The 21,788-nt window shown below is 41.4% G+C and overlaps 1 protein-coding gene across 1 annotated transcript in view; it reads right to left on the bottom strand.

The window, feature by feature from the left end:
- Positions 1-13,018, bottom strand: part of caln2 (calneuron 2) — a 30,185-nt gene extending 17,167 nt beyond the window's left edge. Inside the window, exons 1-3 of the mRNA XM_038709605.1 lie at positions 12,192-13,018; positions 7,270-7,394; positions 73-216 (exon numbers count right to left, since the gene is read on the bottom strand). Coding sequence (XP_038565533.1) covers positions 73-216; positions 7,270-7,387 — 262 coding nt within the window. The 5' untranslated portion in view covers positions 7,388-7,394; positions 12,192-13,018. The remainder of the gene's footprint in view (positions 1-72; positions 217-7,269; positions 7,395-12,191) is intronic.
- Between the last annotated feature and the right edge of the window lie 8,770 nt (positions 13,019-21,788).

Here is a 21,788-nt window from a genome sequence, read left to right as displayed (position 1 = left end):
ATGAAAAGGTTCACTGTGAGCATGCATGCTCTGTGCATGCACCCAAGTGTGTGTCCTTATGTAGTGCCTCACCATCCATGTCCAGTCTCTGCATGATGATGGCCAGCTCCACTTCGCTGGGCATGTAACCCAGGGAGCGCATGGCCATGCCCAGCTCTTGTTTGGAGATGAAACCATTCCCATCCCGATCCAAAACACGAAACGCCTCACGGATCTCTGCATGACAAAGACAGAACACATCACCATACATCACTGTCTGTCTGACTTGCTCCTTTCTTTAGTAGTTTAGTAGAAAAATTGTTTTCATTCTTACATTCTAAGTATTTCTATAAATATTATGTATGTAAACAGTATATTATCCAATGTTTTGTTAACACTGGGGTAGATCCATGTATGTGATTCAAAGTCTTCGTTTTGTGGCTGCTGATTTTTTGCTGAGTTTGAGTTTCTGGGCAGGTGTGGTGTAAGATGTGAATGTGTCTTTCGCCTCTCCCTCACTTTTTCATTTATTTTCCTCTCCTTGTTTTGTACGTGTCTTAAAGGTTGGAGGGCTGTTCACAGCAGCTGTTCATCTCTGTCTGTGTGTGTGTGTGTGTGTGTACTTGCCTATTTTATTCATTCATATTTGGGAAGCTGTGACTGACTCTGAAGCATTTGTCATGTTATCAGGAGGTTTCTTTACATTTTCACCATACAAGTGCAACCACTAATTTTGGTTTCTTGATTTGTGTGTGGAATGTGTGGCTTTTTTTTCTTCAGATAGTCTCCTTGAATTTCTATGTGTTTGATCTTTGTGTCTCTGTGTAATGTCTATTATCATTTCCCTGTCTATACTGTTTGTTACTTGCGGTCGTGTGAATAATGATTGTTGTCTCTTAGGTGCAAAGGCAGAAAATAGTGTGAGGTTGTCAAAACGGTTGGGCTGGATGGTTGGTTTACCAAATTGTGTGACAATTGTGTGATCGGAGACTGCTGTTTGCATCCCTTCTGCAATGGTTTCTTTTAATCATTACCACAATTATTCTCTAACTCCTTAAATGATTGCTTGTATGCGAAACCTGACTCTGCATGAGATTCAACTATATGTTTTCCAGCCCACAACTTCACTGCAGGAGAACCCACTGAACACTACCCGCTCAGCACCAAACAGCAGACACCTGGTGAAAATAGAGGAACGTTTAGCAGCTAAAGACCCAAATACTCCTCAATAGTTGGTAGAGACCAAAAACAGTGCAAAAAAAATGAATGTTGGACTTGCATGTGTCAGGTGGCAAGAAACACAACTCCAAATAAATGCTAATGTTTCTCCATATTTTCATTTCATTTATTTCGGTTTGGTCATTTACAGATCATTCATTCAATCAAATCATTCAAAACATAAACACTATAGATGACCAGGTGCAGGCAGAAGCTAAAGCTTATTGTGCCTGCCCTCAACTTTAGAATCATAAATGCAACTCATTAATAACAACATCTGTTCATAATTAACAGTAACACATTAGTGGACCATTGTCCACACCAGAAACAAGCCTATTTAATTAATTTTCATTCTAATAAATATTTTTCCAATGTTATTCTCTTGTAGATATTTTTAAACTGAAAAATAGACGTGGCTTGTTTTAACTCATTACAGCAACTATTCCACAATTTAACTCCTTTATTTGATAAACAATGTTCTCTTAATGTAGAATGTACTTGTGGTTGATTAAATATACATAATCCTCTAAGATTATATTTACTTTCTCGCTGGGTAAATAATAATTGCAAGCATTTAGGAGTTTTATTATATTTGACTTGATAAATAAACTTTAATGTGTACAAATCAACTAAGTCATAAAACAATTCAAAATTTTTGATTGATGAAACAGTAAATTACTTGGTGAATTATAAGGTGCATAGTTAATTAATCTGATAACCTTCTTTTGTAATAGGAAAATTGGATTGGTTCTAGTTCTGTATGTATTTCCCCATATTTCAATACCATACGTTAAGTATGGTGTGACAAGTGAACTATAAAGTAAATGTAATGCATTTTTGTTCAAAATATATTGCAACTTATACAAAATTGCAATCGTTTTTGATACTTTCTTCTGAACGTTAAAAATATGCGGTTTCCATGTCATTTTACAATCAATAATTACTCCAAGGAATTTTATATGATTTACTCTTTCTAATGCATTATCATTAATAGTAATCCTGATCTCATTATTTATCTCTTATTACTAAATACCATAAATTTAGTTTTATTTAAATTTAATGACAATTTATTCAAACCAAACCAATTCTTTAGTTTATATAATTCTTTCTCTACCACCAACACAAGCTCTGTAAAATTTGGGTCAGAACAATAAATTGTTGTATCATTCGCAAAAAGAATAAAATTTAAAACATCAGACACTTTACAAATATCGTTTATATATAACAAAATAACTTGGGGCCCAAAACAGAGCCTTGCGGAACGCCACAATTAATTCTCTGAAAGCAGGACGCAACTCCATTTAAATTAACATACTGAAAACGGTCTGTTAAATAATTTTCTAACCAAGAATATACATTTCCCCTAAATCCATATTTTTCCAATTTATATAATAATTTTCTGTGGTCGATGGTATCAAAAGCTTTCTGTAAATCCAAAAAAACTCCGATTGTATGTAATTTGTTATCTACTGATTGTGATATATTTTCTACCATTTTAACAACTGCCATTGTTGTTGACCTATGAGCTCTGAAACCAAACTGATATTCATTTATTATATTATTTACTTCAACATAGCTATCTAATCTTTTAACAAATAATTTCTCTAATATTTTTGAAAATTGTGACAACAGAGAAATAGGTCGATAACTACAAAACAAATGTTTGTCAATGTTTTTCATATCTGCTTGATGTGTAAAGGAATTGTTTGCTAACATGTTCACCGTATTAACTTAATGATGATGACGTGTCAGTGTTGTGTTTACAGCTTGTTGCATATCCACCAAGCGTCCAAAACAATGACTTAATGCGGGTTTAATCAACCAGTCTTTGTACCTTAAACTAACTGTTGTTGCCAATTTTGCTGAGTGTAATATATTGTGTGTGTGTGTTGCGTCACCTGCACACCTAAGTGCACTGGCAGGTAATCACAGAAGTCAAGTAGCCTAGGGGAGACACAGGTGAACGCTGCAGGGAATCCACACAGTTTTTCAACCGTAAATGTGTGTTTGTGCTAGTCTTATCCTGTCATAGTTGGTCAATTCGTTTTTTGTGTCATTCATTCAGTGCACCAGGTTTTTGTAGGTGTTTTGTGATCTATATACAAATAAAGTGTGACATGCCTAATCCATGGAAGACCTCTTTTCTTCTTCTTTTTTGGATTACTACACGTTGGAAATGCCTTCAAATTCCCCCAAGTGGCTTATTTTGTTGTTTCATTGCCACCACAGTAACCAAACCTTAACCACAGTGGTCGCAGACTAGACTCATATGACTCATTTGTAACTATAACAAGGTTGTCTTGACAACAGGGGCACCATATCAGAAAATGCTCATATGGGTTTATTTGGAGGGCAATCAAAACCAGCCTACTTGATGTTCAGGTTTGAAGACTTTCTGATTTTAAGACTTCCATGACGTTTCAGTTGTATGACTGTGTCTACAGCCATCGGATGGTGTCAGTGAGATGGACTAATCCATGAGATGAAATTAATGATTAACAGATTTGAGCAGGTCTGTAGATGGTGCTTTCCTGGTGCTGATAACAGGTTTTCCCATTAACAGGAAGTGCTGCCGCCTTTCTCTCAGGCATATCAAGGTGAGGGTGATCTCCCCCTTTCTCTCCTTCTTTTTCCTTGTCTCTCTTACATCTTTACAGACTTTGTGTTGTATTTTCCAACCCCCAAGGGACCTGTACCAATCCCTCCACACAGCACAATCACTACCACCATTGCCAAGAGCATTTCCCACTCTCTCTTCCCACATAAAGGGCTTCCTTCTAACTTGAAATTGTAAGTAAATGCACACAACTCATGAGGCATCTATCTGTTCGTGCTGCACAATTACTCAAACCTCTGAGGACCTTCTTACAACATACCCTGGTCAATCTCCAGCTAATTACCTGCCAATCAGTTGGCTATCTGAGCAGGGGTGGAAGGGGGAAGGCGGAGCTTTGGGCAGGGGTGGAGGTTGTTGAATTTACCGACTTGATAAAGACTGCAGAGACAGGACAGACTTTGCAAGTCCTTATTCAACATCTTTACACGGGTGAGCGCTCCATTTTCCTGTGGATCTCTACACTTCGGGTGTGGGAGAGGGTGTCATTTCAGCTGGCATTCAGCATTTGTGCAAATCTTTACAGGAGAAACATAAATGAGAAGAGTCATAGTCTAATGCACGATGGAATTTAAATCACAATTTCCCCTAAGACTAATCCTTTTCCTAACTGGAACAATGAATTTTACATGAAGTTCATCTCTCTCTGTCTCTCACAGGCTGCGTGTCATTAATATTCTCGTCCTGACATGCTGCTCCTTCCTTTCTCTGTGTAATAAGTCCATCTCAGATCTGCCGCCTATGCCTTTCTTGGCTATGTCAGTTGCGCAGGAGCCGAAGTTCAGTCGCAGCCCCCATCTAAGCCTTTAAATACCCCCCTACGGGTGATAACTAGGCTCGAGCACTGTGCCACTGCCTCCCTTTCTCTTTCACTAAATAAAGTGAGAATCAGAGACGAGGGATTGGGAATGCGGTTGAGTGTGCGGCCTCCCAAAACAAAGTGAGTATGCATTTGTATGCAGCTCAACAGTAAGTACGTTTTCAATAGGGTACGAATGAGCTGGCCTGTGATGTATTACTTTGTAATGCCTGTGTTTGGGGGTGTGTGTGTCTGTGTTTGTGTGTGGGAGCATGCAGCCCTGCCTGTGTGCGCCTGTGTATTAGGAAAGTCAACCCCTCAGGACTGTACATGTTCTCACAAAGATTGATGAAATGCCTCAAAATCAGAGAAAAGGATAGCGGCGATCCAACGCAGGGGTGATTAACTACCCTTCTTTCTACGCTAACAGATCCTAGAAGAACCTTCCACATCTCTCTGAAGTGGGATTAGGAGTTTTCCAATGCTGGCAGCAAATACCACAGATATTTTGTCCACATCAAACAATCCCATTGGTTGGATCTGGGGGCCTAGATAATGCCTCATCATGTCTGTAGTCTAAAGGTCCAAATTAATATATAATAGCTCTACATAGGTCCAAACTAGTTTACCCTTCTTGCTGTCCTTGAAAAACAAAACACAGACAGAAGTCAACTGGACTCATGGTGATGAGATGTTTCAGTCACTGTACCAGCTCTGCCTACACTAAAGCAAGTGTTTTAGTGAAATGGGTTGAATCAAGTTGTGCACAAGGGACACTGGATTAAAAGATTTATGCGACAAAGTACTTCATATCAAAGCTCATTCGAGCAAACTACAATAGGCCACATATATAAAGACAAACAAACAGCCTCAGTCAGAAACACACTCTCAGTCTCTCTGTCCTCACTCAGTGACAGGATTAGCTGTTTCTTTCCCACCAAAGCAACCCATTTCAGAAATATGCGCACTCATTGCAGTCTTTGTATTGGCAATTAGCACATGTGAGATTCTGTCATAGGAAAGCCTCAAATCACAACCCAATTGTAAAGACATACAGTATGCTTTAAGATCCCTGAGCCTGTAGTCAGTCTTGCACTCACTGAACACACACTGAAAAGACTGCAGGAGAGTAAAACACCCTCAGCGTCAGTTTAAGCCAATTTAAAGGAGTTTGGTGGGTTGGGTTTCATTTTCTTGCCATGGGTTATGAAACATTTGTACTCACCAAAGCAATTGTTGAGATCTGTGAAAAATGCTCTAAATATGTCCAGCACAAAAAAGTACAAGCAGTCAGAAAACAAGCTGACAATTTTACCAGATAAGATATCACTTAAATTGAAGGTAATACTCAAAAAGAGTGTAGCTGTAATGACACTAATAATCCCTAATGCGAATGTGCATGAAAACTGTGAGTGCGCACAACCACGGTAAGTACTGCAGGAATAGACTGTACATAAAAAGACTGCAGGTGAAAGTAGAACCAGGAGGTCTGTCTGTGTACTGTGATAGGGATGTTTTACACCGGACAGTTTGAGCTGTTATTTTACTATCTGCCTTTGTATGTTTTTACGACCTGCCTGTGAGCCAATTCAAAGAATCGGATTGATGGACCGACTTTTAGCAATGCTGCCACATTCCTAAATCTCAGGAATTACTTTGGTGAGTCCAATGTTATCAGACTGACACAACCAATAGCCAGAGCTATGAAAGCAAACCCCATGTTTTAAAAGAGTAAGTGATTCTGGAGACGAGTTGTTGATATTTGAACTGCCGAACAAACAAATCTCTCCTTTCAGTGCTCCCTCAAAAACTCCGCCCCCAAATTGCAAATATCAAAGGTTTCTCCAGCATTGAAATGCCTTGGTCATTGCCTGGCCATATAACTTTCGTCACTGTTTATACTCTTTTCCTATCTGACCGTTTCTCGGCCATCTCTCCTTCTTCACAGTGCCTTGAGTCCAGCACGTCCTTGTTGCTGGGCACGAGCACTAATGTCACCTGTTGCTGATTGGCTGAAACAATGTTGTGTGGCAAGGTCCACACCACTTTCTTTGTTTTCCATTTACAGAGCCAGGGCTGTGTAGGATTTTTTTTAGATCACCACACAACGGAGAGCTAGCAGTGAGGAAATATATTCAGATTTAATAAAAAGTGTATTTACAATCACCTACTATCCCTTTAATAAACCATAATTTAAACATTAGGGTGCTGCTTTAGAAACCACTAAATTTGTCTTTTTTGTAGTGGCTATTTAAGCATTATGTTAAATACATGTATTAGTCTGGAAACTACAAATTAACTTAATTAATTAAAAATCTTTCTGTAATCTAACCGAAAGCTTATAAGGCCATGTTTGAATGAGGATACTAATATCAATAGATTGGTGTGCTAATTCACGCCTGGTCATATATATTTTATTTCTGTCAGACACTTCTTCATTCTGAGTCCTTTGACTGCTTTTATTTCCTAAGCGCCGTAATTGGAAACTAATGCATCAAGTCAAGCTCTGACAAAATGGCTAAATGGAAAAACTTTTCCCCCGAGAGAATTGGAGCGTTGTAACTGCATTGTTCCAGTAGTGAAACATTAATTGCTAGTGCACCACACTTTACTCTGCAGCCCCACCTCCCACCCTCTCTTACTGTGTCAGAACACTCACCTCCCAGCTCCTCAGTGGAGATGCTGGTGAGCTGGAAGGCTTCGCTGCCCTCCGTCAAGGAGCTGCTCAGGTAGTTGTCTGGATAGAGCAGGCCCGCCCGCACATGGTGGAATGGCATCTTCTCCCTGGAGAGCACACACACATTCTGTCTAAATAAACCTTGCATGCAACTACAGGTAAGAAGCATTTGTGTCTCACTGTGTGCGTGTATATTCAAACCCCATGGCTACCAGCGCGGTCATGAGCCTTTTTTAGAAACACCATCTCTTGTGGAGGGAACATTGTTCCTTCCACTCTGCTAATGCTCATTTCTGGGTGAAGCCACTGTCTCCTCGTGGCACAATCACACTGACAAATTATGTAATCACATTATAATTCAATGGAGTCACAAAAAATATTCCTCTGTTATTGTTCTGATAAACACCATCAAAGTACAATCAGGAACTCTGTATTATCCAGCAATCATTCTCTCGCTGTCTTTCTCCTGCTCGCTCTTTGTTCAGCCTCCTTGGTCCACAGAGGAAAAGCACTAAAATCCTGTCACTCGCTATCGTTTCTTCTAACCCCCCTCACTCCCGTCAGATCTCCCGACTTCCCATTCCGTCAGACAATCCCCACTGCCACCCAACCCCTCACCAAGAGACCTCAGGGCTTGACAGGGCATCAATCAACCAAGGCCCCTGCTGTCATATGATCAGAGCGGTTCTCTGCTTTGATTCACGAGAGCCCCTCCCCGGGAGCTTTCCCAGTGTAATATTTTGACACTTTGGTAATATGCTTCATGTAATATTCCATCCAATAGTACAACTTGAACTGAACCGAGGCTAGGTGAGGCAGAGAAAGAAAGATAGAGAGGGAAGAAGAGATAGAGATCCCGTGAGTCTTTTGAGAGCGGGCCGCTGCCAGACAGGAGCGATAGAGATAGAAGTAAGGATGTCTCTGTCACAGGAAACATGGTCAGAGTATAAACATCCTTTCCTCTACTCACTGTTATTTGAGAATCAAATCCTTTGTGGATCTTGGAATGAGAGCCAAGGGAGTTAAAGGACACTGGCTGAGCGTCAAGACTAAGACAGTTTAAAAGGTTAAGAGCCGTGGGATAGGTGCAAGTCTGCTCTGGCGATCTCTAGAGGACACCAGCTGTGAAAATGGCTATGCTCATGTGTGCATGTGACAGAGATAGCCCGCAAACAGGGTGTGTGCAGAAAGGTGCGTACGTGCACACAGTTTGGGAGCTCTGAGCATTATGCAGTCTTCAGTCCATCTGCTCCTGGGTCTACACTTGTCTCACCTGCACATGAAAGGTACTAAACATGTATCTGTTCTGCAATCATGAGTTTCAGCCAAGAAGATGCAAACACACACACACACACACACAGACACAGACACATACGCTAAGGTCTTATTAATTCCTGCCATCCCACGGAAGGTACAGAATAAACTCTTTAAAATTACATTTAAATTTATATTTGTATTATATCCAATCTATCATTGTGTCTTGAAGTGAGACTATAACTTTCATAAGAAGAAATATTGTGTTTCCTCTTTCAAATGAAAAGTTGAATTTAAAAATACTAAAATGCAATGCTGTTCAATTTAATACACTCAGGTGCTTTGCTGCTTCAGCCATCTAGTAGCTTGTGGTGGCTAATGTTAGAGTTAGTAAATTAGATGTTGCTGTGTAACTGTTAGTTTGAGTGTGTTTGCTGACTTTATGACTCTTCTCTGCTAGGGCAACAGGTGTACACGTAATATATGACTACTAAAATGACAAAGTGAGATAGGTAGAGACAAGTTGTCTCAACCTTGGCTGCTTTTTCTGATATGTTGTTGTTTATTTCAAGCGGTAACTGATTAGGCCTTCAGGTATAAACGGTAAATGGACTGGACTTGTATAGTGCCTATCTAGTCTTGCGACCACTCAAAGGGCTTTACAAGTGCATGTCACATTCACCCCATTCACACACATTCATACACTGATGGCAGTGGCTGTCATGCAAGGTACCAGCTGCATATCAGAAATGAACTAACACATTCATTCAGTCAGTACACATGCACATAGTTGAGTAACCATGCTGGGAATACGTGCATATTGTGTTGGGGTGCTAAGTTTATATGTTGACATGTATGTGCCAGTACAATGTATTTACATCTTTTGTTAATTTATGTGTATGTGCACATGCATAAAATGTTCATTTCTTGAGTGAGCTTCTGCAGAAAGTGTAAATTAATAAATCCATGTGCATGTTCAAATTCCTACGCGTGCATTAGTGCATGCATGTCTGTGAGACAAGCTCATGTGTGTACCTGTACAGTAGATGTTGGAAACTTGCATGTTTATGAGATTATTATTTTCTCGCGATGGTGAACATGTAGTAATGGCTATTCAATAAATGACTTCCCTAAATTCTTCAACTCCTCAAATTAAACCAGCAATTATTTAGTTCAGTGCACAAATTAATAAGACATATGATATGAAATTAATATGAGAATGTATTTTAACAGTCCATCTGCTCTCACAATTGTTCCTCTGGCAGAAACACCCACTCACTCATGGCAAAAACCAGCAGACACGCATACACATACATCTAACTTAGATTTTTTCTTTATTTTTCTACCTCTCCCTCTCTCTTGCTCACTCCCAATTTTTCTCCCATATACTTTTGGATTGTGTTTTTTCTAGTCGTGAAAACACAGACTGTTGTCACAGAGACGGACATGAGAGCTGACAAGGACAAGCTTCAGCAGAAAACCTCCATCTGATAAGCCTCATTGCCTGGCTGAGAGCAGGAAGAGAAGCTGCAGAAAGACAGACAGACAGACAGACAGACAGGTGAGAGACGGGGGGGAAAGGGGATGAAAGGAGCAAATGAAAGTGGGCTGACTGACAGTGTTTGAACTGTGGGGTCACCTGCACCCCAGGGAGCCGTGTTTCAAGTCTGATCAGAACGAATTTAAGCTCAGACAGGAGGGAAGAGGCTGAGATGAAGGGAAAAGAGGAACTGAGATTGAGCCAAAAGCTGGGAATGGTCAGAAATGAAAATCGTGTTTATTCCTCACCTCCCTCTGTCCCCATGGAGAGAAATGCATTAGCAGAATGGCAAAAAAGAGCTGAGGGGTCAAAGCAGTATTTTTCCCAACAGCACATGCACTTGTCATCACAAGCAGACAGCCCTGACAAGACAATAGTACTAGAGAAGCGGACCTTAACTGCCAGATCAAAGGAAAAGGGTTGTTACTACTGTCACAGCTAACAAATAACCATCAAAACATGCAAACCTGTTTGATTTAACTTCATCCAAGGACTCTCTGAAGTGCACAGGGTCTGTTAGCTCGCCAGGCAGACTACAAGATAAATCAAACAAATATTCTCTTTTTCCTTCAAGCCACTAAAACGTCAGTTAGCTCTCCATGTCTTCTCCAGTTTGGAAGGTAAGGCCCCTGCCGTCTGCCAAAAATAATGAGAGACCACACTTGATCAGCTGAAGCGCCAGCATTGGATTAAGGTAAACTGCAACTCTGTGATTTGTCACATAGTACACAAATAAATAAAAAAATGGGGACCAATTTTACACATCAAAGAAGGACATGTGCTGCCTCAACAGGCAACCAACAATAAAATGGCTTCTTATTAGATTTACAGTTAAACCAATAATAAAAATGATTAATTGAATTCAATTTGCTCTCTTTGTTTTTCTGTCTCTGCTCAATGTCACATCGTCAGTGTCCTGGTGAAGTCACCTTGGGCAAAGATAGGCAGCCTGTGATCTCTGCTGTCTCTCTCAGGGCTGTTCTCTAAAAACGTTTCCTCAGCAGAGGCGCTGGATGGGCTGCCCAACTTGTCACCTACAGCCGCTCTCCCGGAGGTCAACCTGGGTCATCCAACACGCTCTGTCTGACCGAAACACCAGCGTCTAATTGAATAGCTCTGATGCTTCGCCTCCAGGCAGAGGAGGTGTGAACTTATGCACCTTTGGTCTTCCGTCAGGTGGTCTGAAACGACGCTTGTATGTGATGATGATTATGATGGTCCGCCACGCTGCGCGCATCTGCAGCGGAGGGAGCGCAGCTAGACTCACACCGCCTGATGCTCAAAGCCGCTGCTACATATCACCCTCATTGCACCGAGAATGGGTTGTCTGAGAATTAAAAAAAATCCATGCGCGTTACCCGCCAAAAATGCTCGCATCCACAATGCCACGCACGTAGTGTAACACCCTTCATCCGTTCCCATGAACAGACGGGTCTCCTCCAGGGTCTCAGATGATGAATGTGTGTGAGGCAGGTGACAGACTTGGCCTTCATGCTTTATGACTGTGGAGTTTTAGAGCATCTGGCAATGAGAATGGATACTTCTGGGCTTTAGACTGCAGCTAGTCCACATTTATCAGAACCAATATGGGAGCTGCTACAGCTTGAGTGAGCAGCGCAACGTTGATAAAGCCACAAAGCACGATGTAGCCTAAAGTGTGTGATGGAGTGCTTTACATCCAGCTGCGTGTTGAGACAATTATACTGTAATGACTTATACTGTAATAGCGCCTGTGTGATGGGCCGATAATCGCCCAATCACACCGATCAAACCCACACTGCGCGCACTGACGCGCGCAGCGCACACAAACAGCTGGAAAGACATTTCAGGAGCAGTGGAAATAGTCAGATACTAAATGCAAATAGACATAGACATCATCAGGTTGTCAGCCATTAAAACAGCACAGCTCAACACATAGAGGTCTATTTAAACACGCGCACACGCACGCCCCGCACATTCACACAGATTACAACAGGTGCAGTCCCTTGTGCGGCTCTGCGGCCATCAGCGGAACCGACGCATGGGCGGCCGGTCGCGGTAATCACCTTTATCACCTTTAACAAGCCAACCCAGAGGTGACACACAAATTAACCGTCGGGGCATCGCCTACCTGCCTGTGAAAGGACTGGTCCCCCGGTGTGAGATTCACCCCGCTCGGTTAAAACACCGTTGGAGGATATGCTGAGGGTGTTTTGAATTGCCAAGATGTGTTTAGTCTGTTTGCATCCGTCCTGTGCTCTTGAGGAGTCCGTCCGACATCCGAAGATGGACTCATTCAGTCTGTGTGAGGGACCTGCCTCGGGGATTCACCAGTGTCATGTGCTGCACACTTTTTAGATAGTTATTATTTTTAAATCAACTGGTTAGGTGAGGACGATGGTGGTGATGCTGATGGTGCTGTTGGATTTTGTCCGTTTTAGCTGAAGCCCAGAGCCACATGAATGGCCTCCCATCCGTTTTCTACATCTCACTTCTCATCGCCATATCTTGAAAATTTGGGATGAAGCAGTTGGTAGGTAGAGTGCCAAATCTTCGTCAGTTCGCCCAGACGGACGCCACCCAGCCGCCCACGGGTCTGGTTCTAAGAGAACCGGTGCTGCTGCTGATGTTGTTGTAGCTGGTAGCCTCTTCAAAAATAATAAATCACGATTTTAATTCAACGTACTCTGTCGAATCAACACGGCGGAGAAGAGAGGATGATGCCTTTGAGCGCAGATCGGTCAGAGGGATGGGAAGGGATCTCCCGACGCTCCCGGTGCATTTATTTCGGTTACTCCTGGTCACAGAGTTAACCCATTTAGCGGTCCAGTTCTGTAAGGGAGGGGCCACATCGGGGGCCACGGTAGCAGAGGTGCGACTGTGTAGGCTAGGTGAGCTGGAAATATACGACGCCGTAGCACTCAATGGGAGATGCCCTCCTGGCAGGTGTGTGTGTGTGTGTGTGTGTGTGTGTGAGAGAGAGAGAGAGAGAGAGAGAGAGAGAGAGAGAGAGAGGGGGGGGTCTGAAGTCCGAGCAATTAAGGTTTCAATGGATCTGTGAAGCTACAACATTTCCCCTGGGAAAAGTGTATATGTGTGTGTGTGTGTGTGTGTGTGTGTGTGTGTGTGTGTGTGTGTGTGTGTGTTTTCATTTAGCCTTTCTTCACAGCTTTAAGAGTCATTGATGACCAATTATGGTGTTTAGGAAATGCCATCAGCTGCAGTACTTAAATGATGCAGTATTTCCAAACCCCCCCCCCCCCTCTCCTCCTGAACCACCTCATCCTTCTACTTCTTCTTCTTCTTCTTCTTCTTCTTTGGTCCCTTCCTCCACCCAAACCTCTTAAGTAGGCATCCTCTCCCCCCTATTATCTTCAGATCAGGCTCTGTGTTTTCACTCTCAGCCTCTGATTAGAAAACCCCACCACTATCCCATTTACAGCCTTATACTAATTATGTAATAGCCTGTGTTTCCCCCCCACCAACAGCTCAATTTCAGTCTTAGCCTTGAGGTTGAAAACTGTGTCTCCCACACTGCTGCACTGTTATAATTAAAAGTAATACAGCACCCAATGTAGCCAACCCTTCTGCTGATTGCAGTGGGTTAAAAGATTAAGCATGCGCCTCAGGATTTAACTGTGTGAGACTAGACTGCTGTTTGTCACTGGGAGTTGAGGCATCAGTGAAAAGTAAATATAACACAAGTGAGTCATAAATGTTTCACCCTGGTGCTCTAACAGCACTGTGGGCATATCTAATGAGCCTGACAAAGGGTTTGAACAGATTCTTTCTAAGTTCATGGGAAAACTAGGCCAATCTGATCCAAAGTCACTGAATTTATTTACCCTTTAATTCTCATAGAAATCATATTAAAGAGGTGGAAGTTTTTTGAACACGTGCTTGCCTGCTGTGTTTGATTTTTTTTCTTGGCGCTGTCCATGGTACTGTAGGGCTTTCATTAACAGAGGCAGGAGAAATGAAGGTGAAGTATTCATCGCCACCTCATGTCAGCATTTACAAACAACCAAACCTGCAGGACTGCAATTTATGTATATACTCATAGCCAGAATCACAAAATCTGATTAATTTTGAGTAGTTTTAGAAACTCATTACTTATCGTAACTGGGTATTTTCTTAATATACTTTTTTTTCAGTGTCAGGCAGCTGTTTTAATCCTGTTTATGTTGTTTGTATTTATTGTTGTCACAATTCTTCAGTGTTGCCCCCTTGTCCGGGACTCTCTTGACTTTTACCTGGTACTAGAGCTGCAATGATTGTTTTATTAATTTTCAGTCACTCGAAATGCTATATGTTTTGCAAATAATATTCATTTTTAAAAAGTTATATTTCAAGCAGTAATGGCAGGAATTTTCTGGTTCCATCTACTCAGATATGAGAGTTGGCTGTTTTTCTTTGTCTTACATCATAGTAAGTTTTATGTCTTTGGCCTACTGGTCGTGGAAAGCAAGACATTTGATGGCATCACCTTGTGCTCTAGGATACTGTGATGGGCATTGTTTTTATGTTTTCTGATCATTCTAGACCAAATGATTAGGCGATGAACTGAGAAGATAATTGGCAGGTTTATTGATAATATTGTACATAATCGTTAGCTGCAGCCCCACCTGGTACCTGCCTGGTTAAAGAAAGGCTAAATGAAAAATGGAAAAGAAACTTCACGACAAGCCTCCAAAACAGTGACAGTGCTCCCTGTCATAGATTCATGTCTCTTAACTCTACTGGAGGGAACAGTTTTCTTCAAAAATATATTCTCTCGTTTTGATGATGGTGATGGAAAAGTCTCTCTCATAGGTGTTCAGTTGGGTATAGATCTGGTGACTGTGAAGGCCAAAGCCTCTGATTCACATAATTTCAGTGACTCGTGCACCGTTTTTCCTTTCAATTTTTCACCCATCTGTATGCATCTGCTGCCCTAAATGGACACAGCTGTGTGTGGCAGGTATTTGGCCAGGTGATAATCTAAATCTCACGCTGAGTTGAGTACAACACTCAGGTGTTGAGAAATGCAAATTGGGTGTTTTTTTGGATGGAGGGTGGGTTGGTCATACACTGTTTATTATGCTGCAAACATGGGACAAGAAGAACACCGTCACATAATGACAAAATGTCAGCAGCCCCTCTTTGTGTTTCCTTAATTACAAACCTCTCCACTGAGGCAAAGAACTTGACTTATTTTCAGCATCTTGATTCACTGTGTTACAGTTCCCTGCTGACTGGCTGACTAATACACTCTGAATATATATTCACAGCTGGATCCTGCCAAGTGACCTGAGAGAACTGACAATGGCAAAACTTCAGGCTTCACAAATATAAAGAAAGGACTAATGAGAGGATGTCTAAACCTTAAATAGAGCCACTGGGACACACTAACATGGACTCTGACCTCACAACAAATAAACATAGGGAGTCATGTTGGCAATCAAGTGGGGCTGCCCTATTTTTCTTGTAATGTTTTCTCACTAATAGAGATGTGCTTTTATCCTGCCTCCTGAGCTTTAATCACTTCATAAATGAGACTGTGACTAATAAAAAAAAATAATAATAATAATATAAGGGAGTGACATGTGATAAAAGGTATTTGAAAGGCTGAATCTCGGAGCAGTCATTTATTTTAGAAATTTATTCAATAGGTCCAAATTTAAAAAAAGAAAGAAAACTTTGCATTTACAGATTGTGTGAATGAACCTGAATGAACTGATAGACTGAAAGAGTCTCTGTTGAGGTTACACAGCAGTCGTCTGAACAAGAACATTAGCATTTCAAAGTTCATTTCAGATATGGCAGATAAATTTATTTCCTCCACAACAGTGAAAGGTGATGATAATGTGCTGTTTCAATAGCCTCTTAAGAGTGGGTATTTATCAAAATGAAGCATTATCTTGAAGGGTGCCAAAGTTTGTGATTTCAGTTGAGCCTGGTGATGATAAACTCAGATTGGAGCTATTGGGAAATGGAGGGTAACTTTCTGTCCTTATACTGCAGTTTTAAAGCTGTAGAAGAGGCAAGCCTCCACTGGACGTATCTCAACTTTGTAAAGTTGCAACTGGCAGAGGAACTGTGCCTTGATCTTTGTTTGCTGCTCCCTTATGAAGTGGAAACCTGGCAGCCACGGGAACACGTGAAAGCAGATTAGGGTGTCAGATCACAACCCTGCTGTATAATACATTCAACATCTCTCCAAATCCAACCTCATTTTCATTAGCATTTAAATATTGTCATCATCTATTCCACTCCACATCCCTGCCACACTTATTCCAAGTCCTGCTGCAGTGATGACCTTCTATGGGGAAGAAAATTACATTTGAAATTCCTAAACTGGTTTATTCACATTCACCTATGTACCCAGGATTGTGAAAAGGGCGACATACTTAAATAATCAGCAGAAAAGTGCAGCATAGTGCTTTCTGTGTGTCTGCAACACAGTGGGAGTGTGCAGAGATCAAGAGAAATCTGAAGGAAGCTGGTGAATTCGTTCACCAGTTTCATTCATATATTCATATCATTCAATCATTCGCAATCGTCATCGCAACATTACAGCTCAAAGGTCAACCAGCCAAACAATAAGCTTGGCCACCCTGTGTGATTATAAAAAACAGTTGCTTACACACAAACTCACACACACAGATAAATGAAGAAATCACCTGTAACATATACAATACCCTCAAGAGATGGGAATACAACTTAAAGTTCACCCCAGAAAGGTTACGTCTGCAACACCACATGAAAAATGCAAAGCTGACTGGATATAACATTCGGACCTATGTGTGTACAGACGTGTACAATTTGTGAGAGATGGAATCCGACCACCTGATTGCAGATTAAATAACAAGACATGACAATTTTGCTTCACACAGTAAAAATGGGACTGACCTTGTGTAGGTTGTGGAAAAGTTGCAGTAGAAAATTAAAATGTACTTTTTGTTGTTGTGTAGCCCTGGGCACGAAGGCCAAGGCCAGAGGCATCCTGGCACTACATATTCCAAAAATACACACAAATGTGCTGTAATTGCAACGTTACCTTAAAAAACGTGAATTGTGATGGGTGTGAAAAACCTAGACCTGTTTGGTACACCAAAGCCAATAGTAAAAAGGCTAAATAATATTTGTCCCTGCAGGCATACATTTTTTAAAACTATTAATGTTGAATGTTTTATCTTTTCTTTGCTTCAGATATGATAGTATGAATGTAACTAAATGTGACCTGTCCATGTCTTATTCTGTCAGTCAATGCCCTGATTCCATATCAAATACAAATAAAATACACTGCACTAAATTGAGATATTTTGGCAGAACCATCACACCACCATGAACTGTATTTGCATACTAAAAACACTCTCTGAGTTAGTATACTGTATAGTGTGCAACTAGGACACAGAGAGTGGCTTCGAGAAAGTCAATGAAGCTTTACCTGCTCACAGTTTGTAAGCTATCCGTTAAATAACTAAAGTAACATGTGTTTGACAGCCTGTAATAACATGAACCGCGGTAACTTTAACATACAGTAGTTTGTTAACAGTGCTGTCCAAAGACCATAAAATTAGCAATTACTGCCAACTCCGGAGTAGTGACAGGCAAAGTGAGAGGCTGGTAAAACTATAACCCAGTTAGCTGTGCACTGCGACTCGCCTGATGACCTGCATACCTGCCAGAGGTATATGATGGATGTATCCTCAAAATGTAACACCATTTCCATTTGGAGATTACTGGGTGACTCATCATCTCCCTTTAAGAGGATACACTCAGAAATACACATGCATCTAAACATCACACACACACACACACACACACACACACACACATAAAAAGCTGGATTCCAATATATCATGCTCCTGCTTGTCAGTCAGTGTTGTTCATTGTGGACATGAGTGATCCACAGATCCATCCTTTGTGTTCTTTGCAGATTTCATTTCCTCACTCAATTATCCAGTAATGATTTGGTAAATTAAAAGCTCAGTTTATCTCAGAGTTTCCCCTAGCATTCAAAATGGAGCTCCTAAATCCTGGAACAATTCAATTTTTAATGGGTTCAGGGTAAGTTTTAGTGCAACATGATGGTCTAAATGCAATTTTAGAGGCTTTTTCCACATGTGAAAAAAATAAATAAATTAGGTGATAGATAAAGATCTTTGTCATGAAAATGCACAGCTATAATGCACAAAATGTCAGCTATTGAAACATTCAATGCAAACATATCATCAAAGAATCAGCCATCAAAAATCCAATATCAGCAGAACCCTATACATACACACATACGCACACCCACCCACACACACACATACACACAAAAACACACACAGCATGAATAAATCTCACACCTTGGTAGGCTTAAGCTGTTCTAGTCTGTTTTCTCTTCTGAGACAGGCAGCTGCCAGTCCATCATCCCGCCTGAACTCAGCAGCAGCAGTTTTCTTCTTATCCCGTCTGGTTCCAAATGGTTTGAGTTTGAATCAGCCAGAATTTATATCCAAAAGGCAACGACACACACACAGTACGTGGACGTCAACAAACTAATAAAAACATTCCAGAGGACAGATTTTGTGCGGAACTTATAAAAAGCAAAAGTAAAGTCGCACACCCAAACCTAAATATAATTTAGAGCCGTGGAAAGGTAAAGCACAGTAAGAGATGAGTGACAAAAAGAAAAATGAAAAAAGTAACTGAATCAATGAGATGAAATAAAATTGACAGTGCAGTAGCTCGCTTCTGTCTGAGCAGCATTGTGAGCACGTGTATGAGAGCAGTAGCTTGAAAATGGCACATACACTGAAACACCCGAATACAACCCCATCATCCACCTACACACACACACACACACACACACACATTACCACATGCTGGTAACAGACCCAAATGAGGTTTAATTAAAAACACGATTACATTACATTTAATTCATGATATGGTAATGTTGCTGGCATCACTGCTGCTCTCTGAGAAAGTCTGAGGGATAAAATTAACAGGATTACAAGTTCATCTGAGATCAGAATTTACAAAGTAAACAAACGTGTGTGAGGCGATACTGAAACTAAAAAACACAGCCCAACAGAACCGAAAAAAGCCTCAAACGCTACTTAGAACCACAAAAAATTATGCATTTCCCATTTTCATATTGGTTTCCTAAAGGCATTTTTATTTGTTATTTTAAAAAAGCAGATTATCTGCCTTATGCAGTGTGCTGCATACTAAATCCAGACATACAACTATATGTAAAATAAAAGCAGAGATATTTGTTGCTCCAACATATTTTTAACTTTTCCATTTTTTTACAATAATATTCTCGTATGACTGGAGCTACAGGTTAAACAATATGTATAAAGCAGCTCTGTGTTCTCATCTTATTTCAGCAGATACATTTCACAGATAATATTGCATTGATAGGAGTTTATTTTATCTCAGAATTTCGGATCTGTCCTCTGCAGCTTGGAGTATGTCCTTTGGGATGAATTTAAATGCCCAATACACTTTTGTCTTCATAGCCAGCATCTATAGCAGCATTTCAAAACAGTCTGGAGATTATTACAAGTGAAGACCATTCCCTGCAGCAAATAATTCCCTTGTCAATAATGCATGAAGTCACATAAATAACAATATGTCTGTTTATCTGGCCTCCACAAGGTCATTCCTCCTCTTCCTGTACTTCCTCTTGTCATCTATTTCTCATCCTGAAGCCCTCATTTCTTCCCCACGAGCTGGCTATCTGAACATTACCCCTCATCATCCTTTCCATCCCGCTCATCCTACTGTCTCCCAACTCTTACTCAGCCATGTAAATAAGTGATGACCATCTTGGCATGATTGTAAGTTAGTTTGTTTTCTCTGAGACGAAAGTCAGCCTGCAAAAATCAAACATTCCTGCTCCGCCGAAGGCCACATCTGTGCATGTGTGCACACTGCAGACCCATAAATGCACGCACATGCGCGTGATCACGCACACACACGCGCACACCCGCGCACACACACATGCGACAATGCAGCTACGCCCCTGGATCCCAGCTGAGCCATCACAAGTCACGGCTCTCTAAATTAAATAACATCAAATTAGATTAAAGTAAATGAAACATCACTGAGGAGTACGGGACGGGAGGATGGAAGGGTTGTGCAGGGATAGTGAGGGGAGGGAGAGGCAGTAAGATTTTGCATAGAGTTAAGGTGAAAGAGAGGTCATGTGGGGGGGGGGATGAAGTCAAGAAGAGTGAGACAGAGGTTACAGTACACAAATACTTGATGAGGGGTCGGGGGACCGTGTGGTTTGTGTGTGTGTGTGTGTGTGTGTGTGTGTGTGTGTGTGTGTGTTCGTAAATCTAATCTGGATGGCAAATAATGTGATGGAAATACTCGCCATGTCATGTGTGGCCTGCTCGTCAAGCTCAAGCGACAGGAATAATCAACTCAGCTGCCATGGGAATTGCTATGGCAACATATTAGATTCCTGAGTCATGCGTTCTTTGGACCAAACACGGAGCTGAAATCAGTGCTCATTTCCATGACAACATTGTCAAACATTTTACAGTAAACGTACCGGTCAGACAGCTGTTTAAAGAATGCAGTGCAGCAACAAAAGGCAGTTTTGTTCCATTCAAGTTCTGGTGAAGGGCCATAACAGCTCTGTGGAGGGTCGCTATTGCAGAGCCGAGGAGAATATTTTGCAACTACAATAGCTCACTACATTTTTTTGTGAGTAATGCTCTACCTCTCTGGCAGTGAAGTGCCCTATAAAGTCCCCACTGCAGCAGGTGAATGGAGGCGCAGTGTTTCCTAAGGTATTAATATCACCCCTGGGAGGGAGCCGTAAACTGGAGACAGAGGCAGATGACTATGGTGGGGATCTTCATTCGGTGGTGGGCAGTAAATCAACTCCTGCTAGAGGCACAAGGAGGCTCATCACCCCACCCTCCATCGGCTGTAACCGGTTCCACTCAACCCAATCCGTCGACGTTCCTTCCTACTTAATTTGCCCCTTTTCCTTCTACTTTCCTATTCCTCCCAGCATTTTCTCTTTCACATGCCCACCCCTCATCTCCTTCCAGTGCTTCTACCTTAGATTTTCATTTAACTCCTTTTCGTCACCTCTCCCTCCACCAACCCAATTTTCTCAGTTCATCACTGCCAGTTGCGTTTTCCATTCCATCCATGTCTCCCTGGATTCCTCCCCCATCCTCTCTTCTCACATCCTGCTGGCACAATCCTCAGAGAACCAGAAAAGGAGGTCAGTTTTGTCACAACATAGGTTCACATTTTATTGCCAGGGTTGGGGCTGCCAGGATGCAGGATTGATGGTTTGGGGGCTTTCCGCTGGCCCAGAGAGTTGCTGTACAGAGCACGCAATAATCTACAGAGAAATTAACACAAAGAAAGCCAAAGAGAGCCAGGTAGAAAGTAAAGGATTAAAATAAAATATGTTGCAAGGGAAAATAGCCACCAAGACAGGGAAAAGTGGAAAAAGTGGAAACCCAGAAAATGCTAACAAATTATGGTCATTCTGACGTAGTGTCAATGTGTATTTCCCATTCAAAATGCAGTCAACAAACAAGTTGAGAAGGAAGTTAGTTAATTAATAGTTTATCTAACTTCTTCTAATTGATGTATTTCAGTTCATAAGATCTCAAAGCAGATCTCAAAGCAGCATTGGTTAGGGAAACTCAAATCTCCCTCACCGATATAAATCGGTTAGATTAGAGGCAACGCTCTGAAGATGGAAATGGCGTTAAAA

This window comes from Micropterus salmoides, unplaced genomic scaffold (assembly GCF_014851395.1).
Source record: "Micropterus salmoides isolate LMB-PRFRI ecotype aquatic unplaced genomic scaffold, ASM1485139v1 Ms_hic_scaffold_9, whole genome shotgun sequence".
Lineage (NCBI taxonomy): Eukaryota > Metazoa > Chordata > Actinopteri > Centrarchiformes > Centrarchidae > Micropterus > Micropterus salmoides.
The sequence above is the reverse complement of the archived record's forward strand: the minus strand, read 5'-3'. Positions and strand labels throughout refer to the sequence as shown.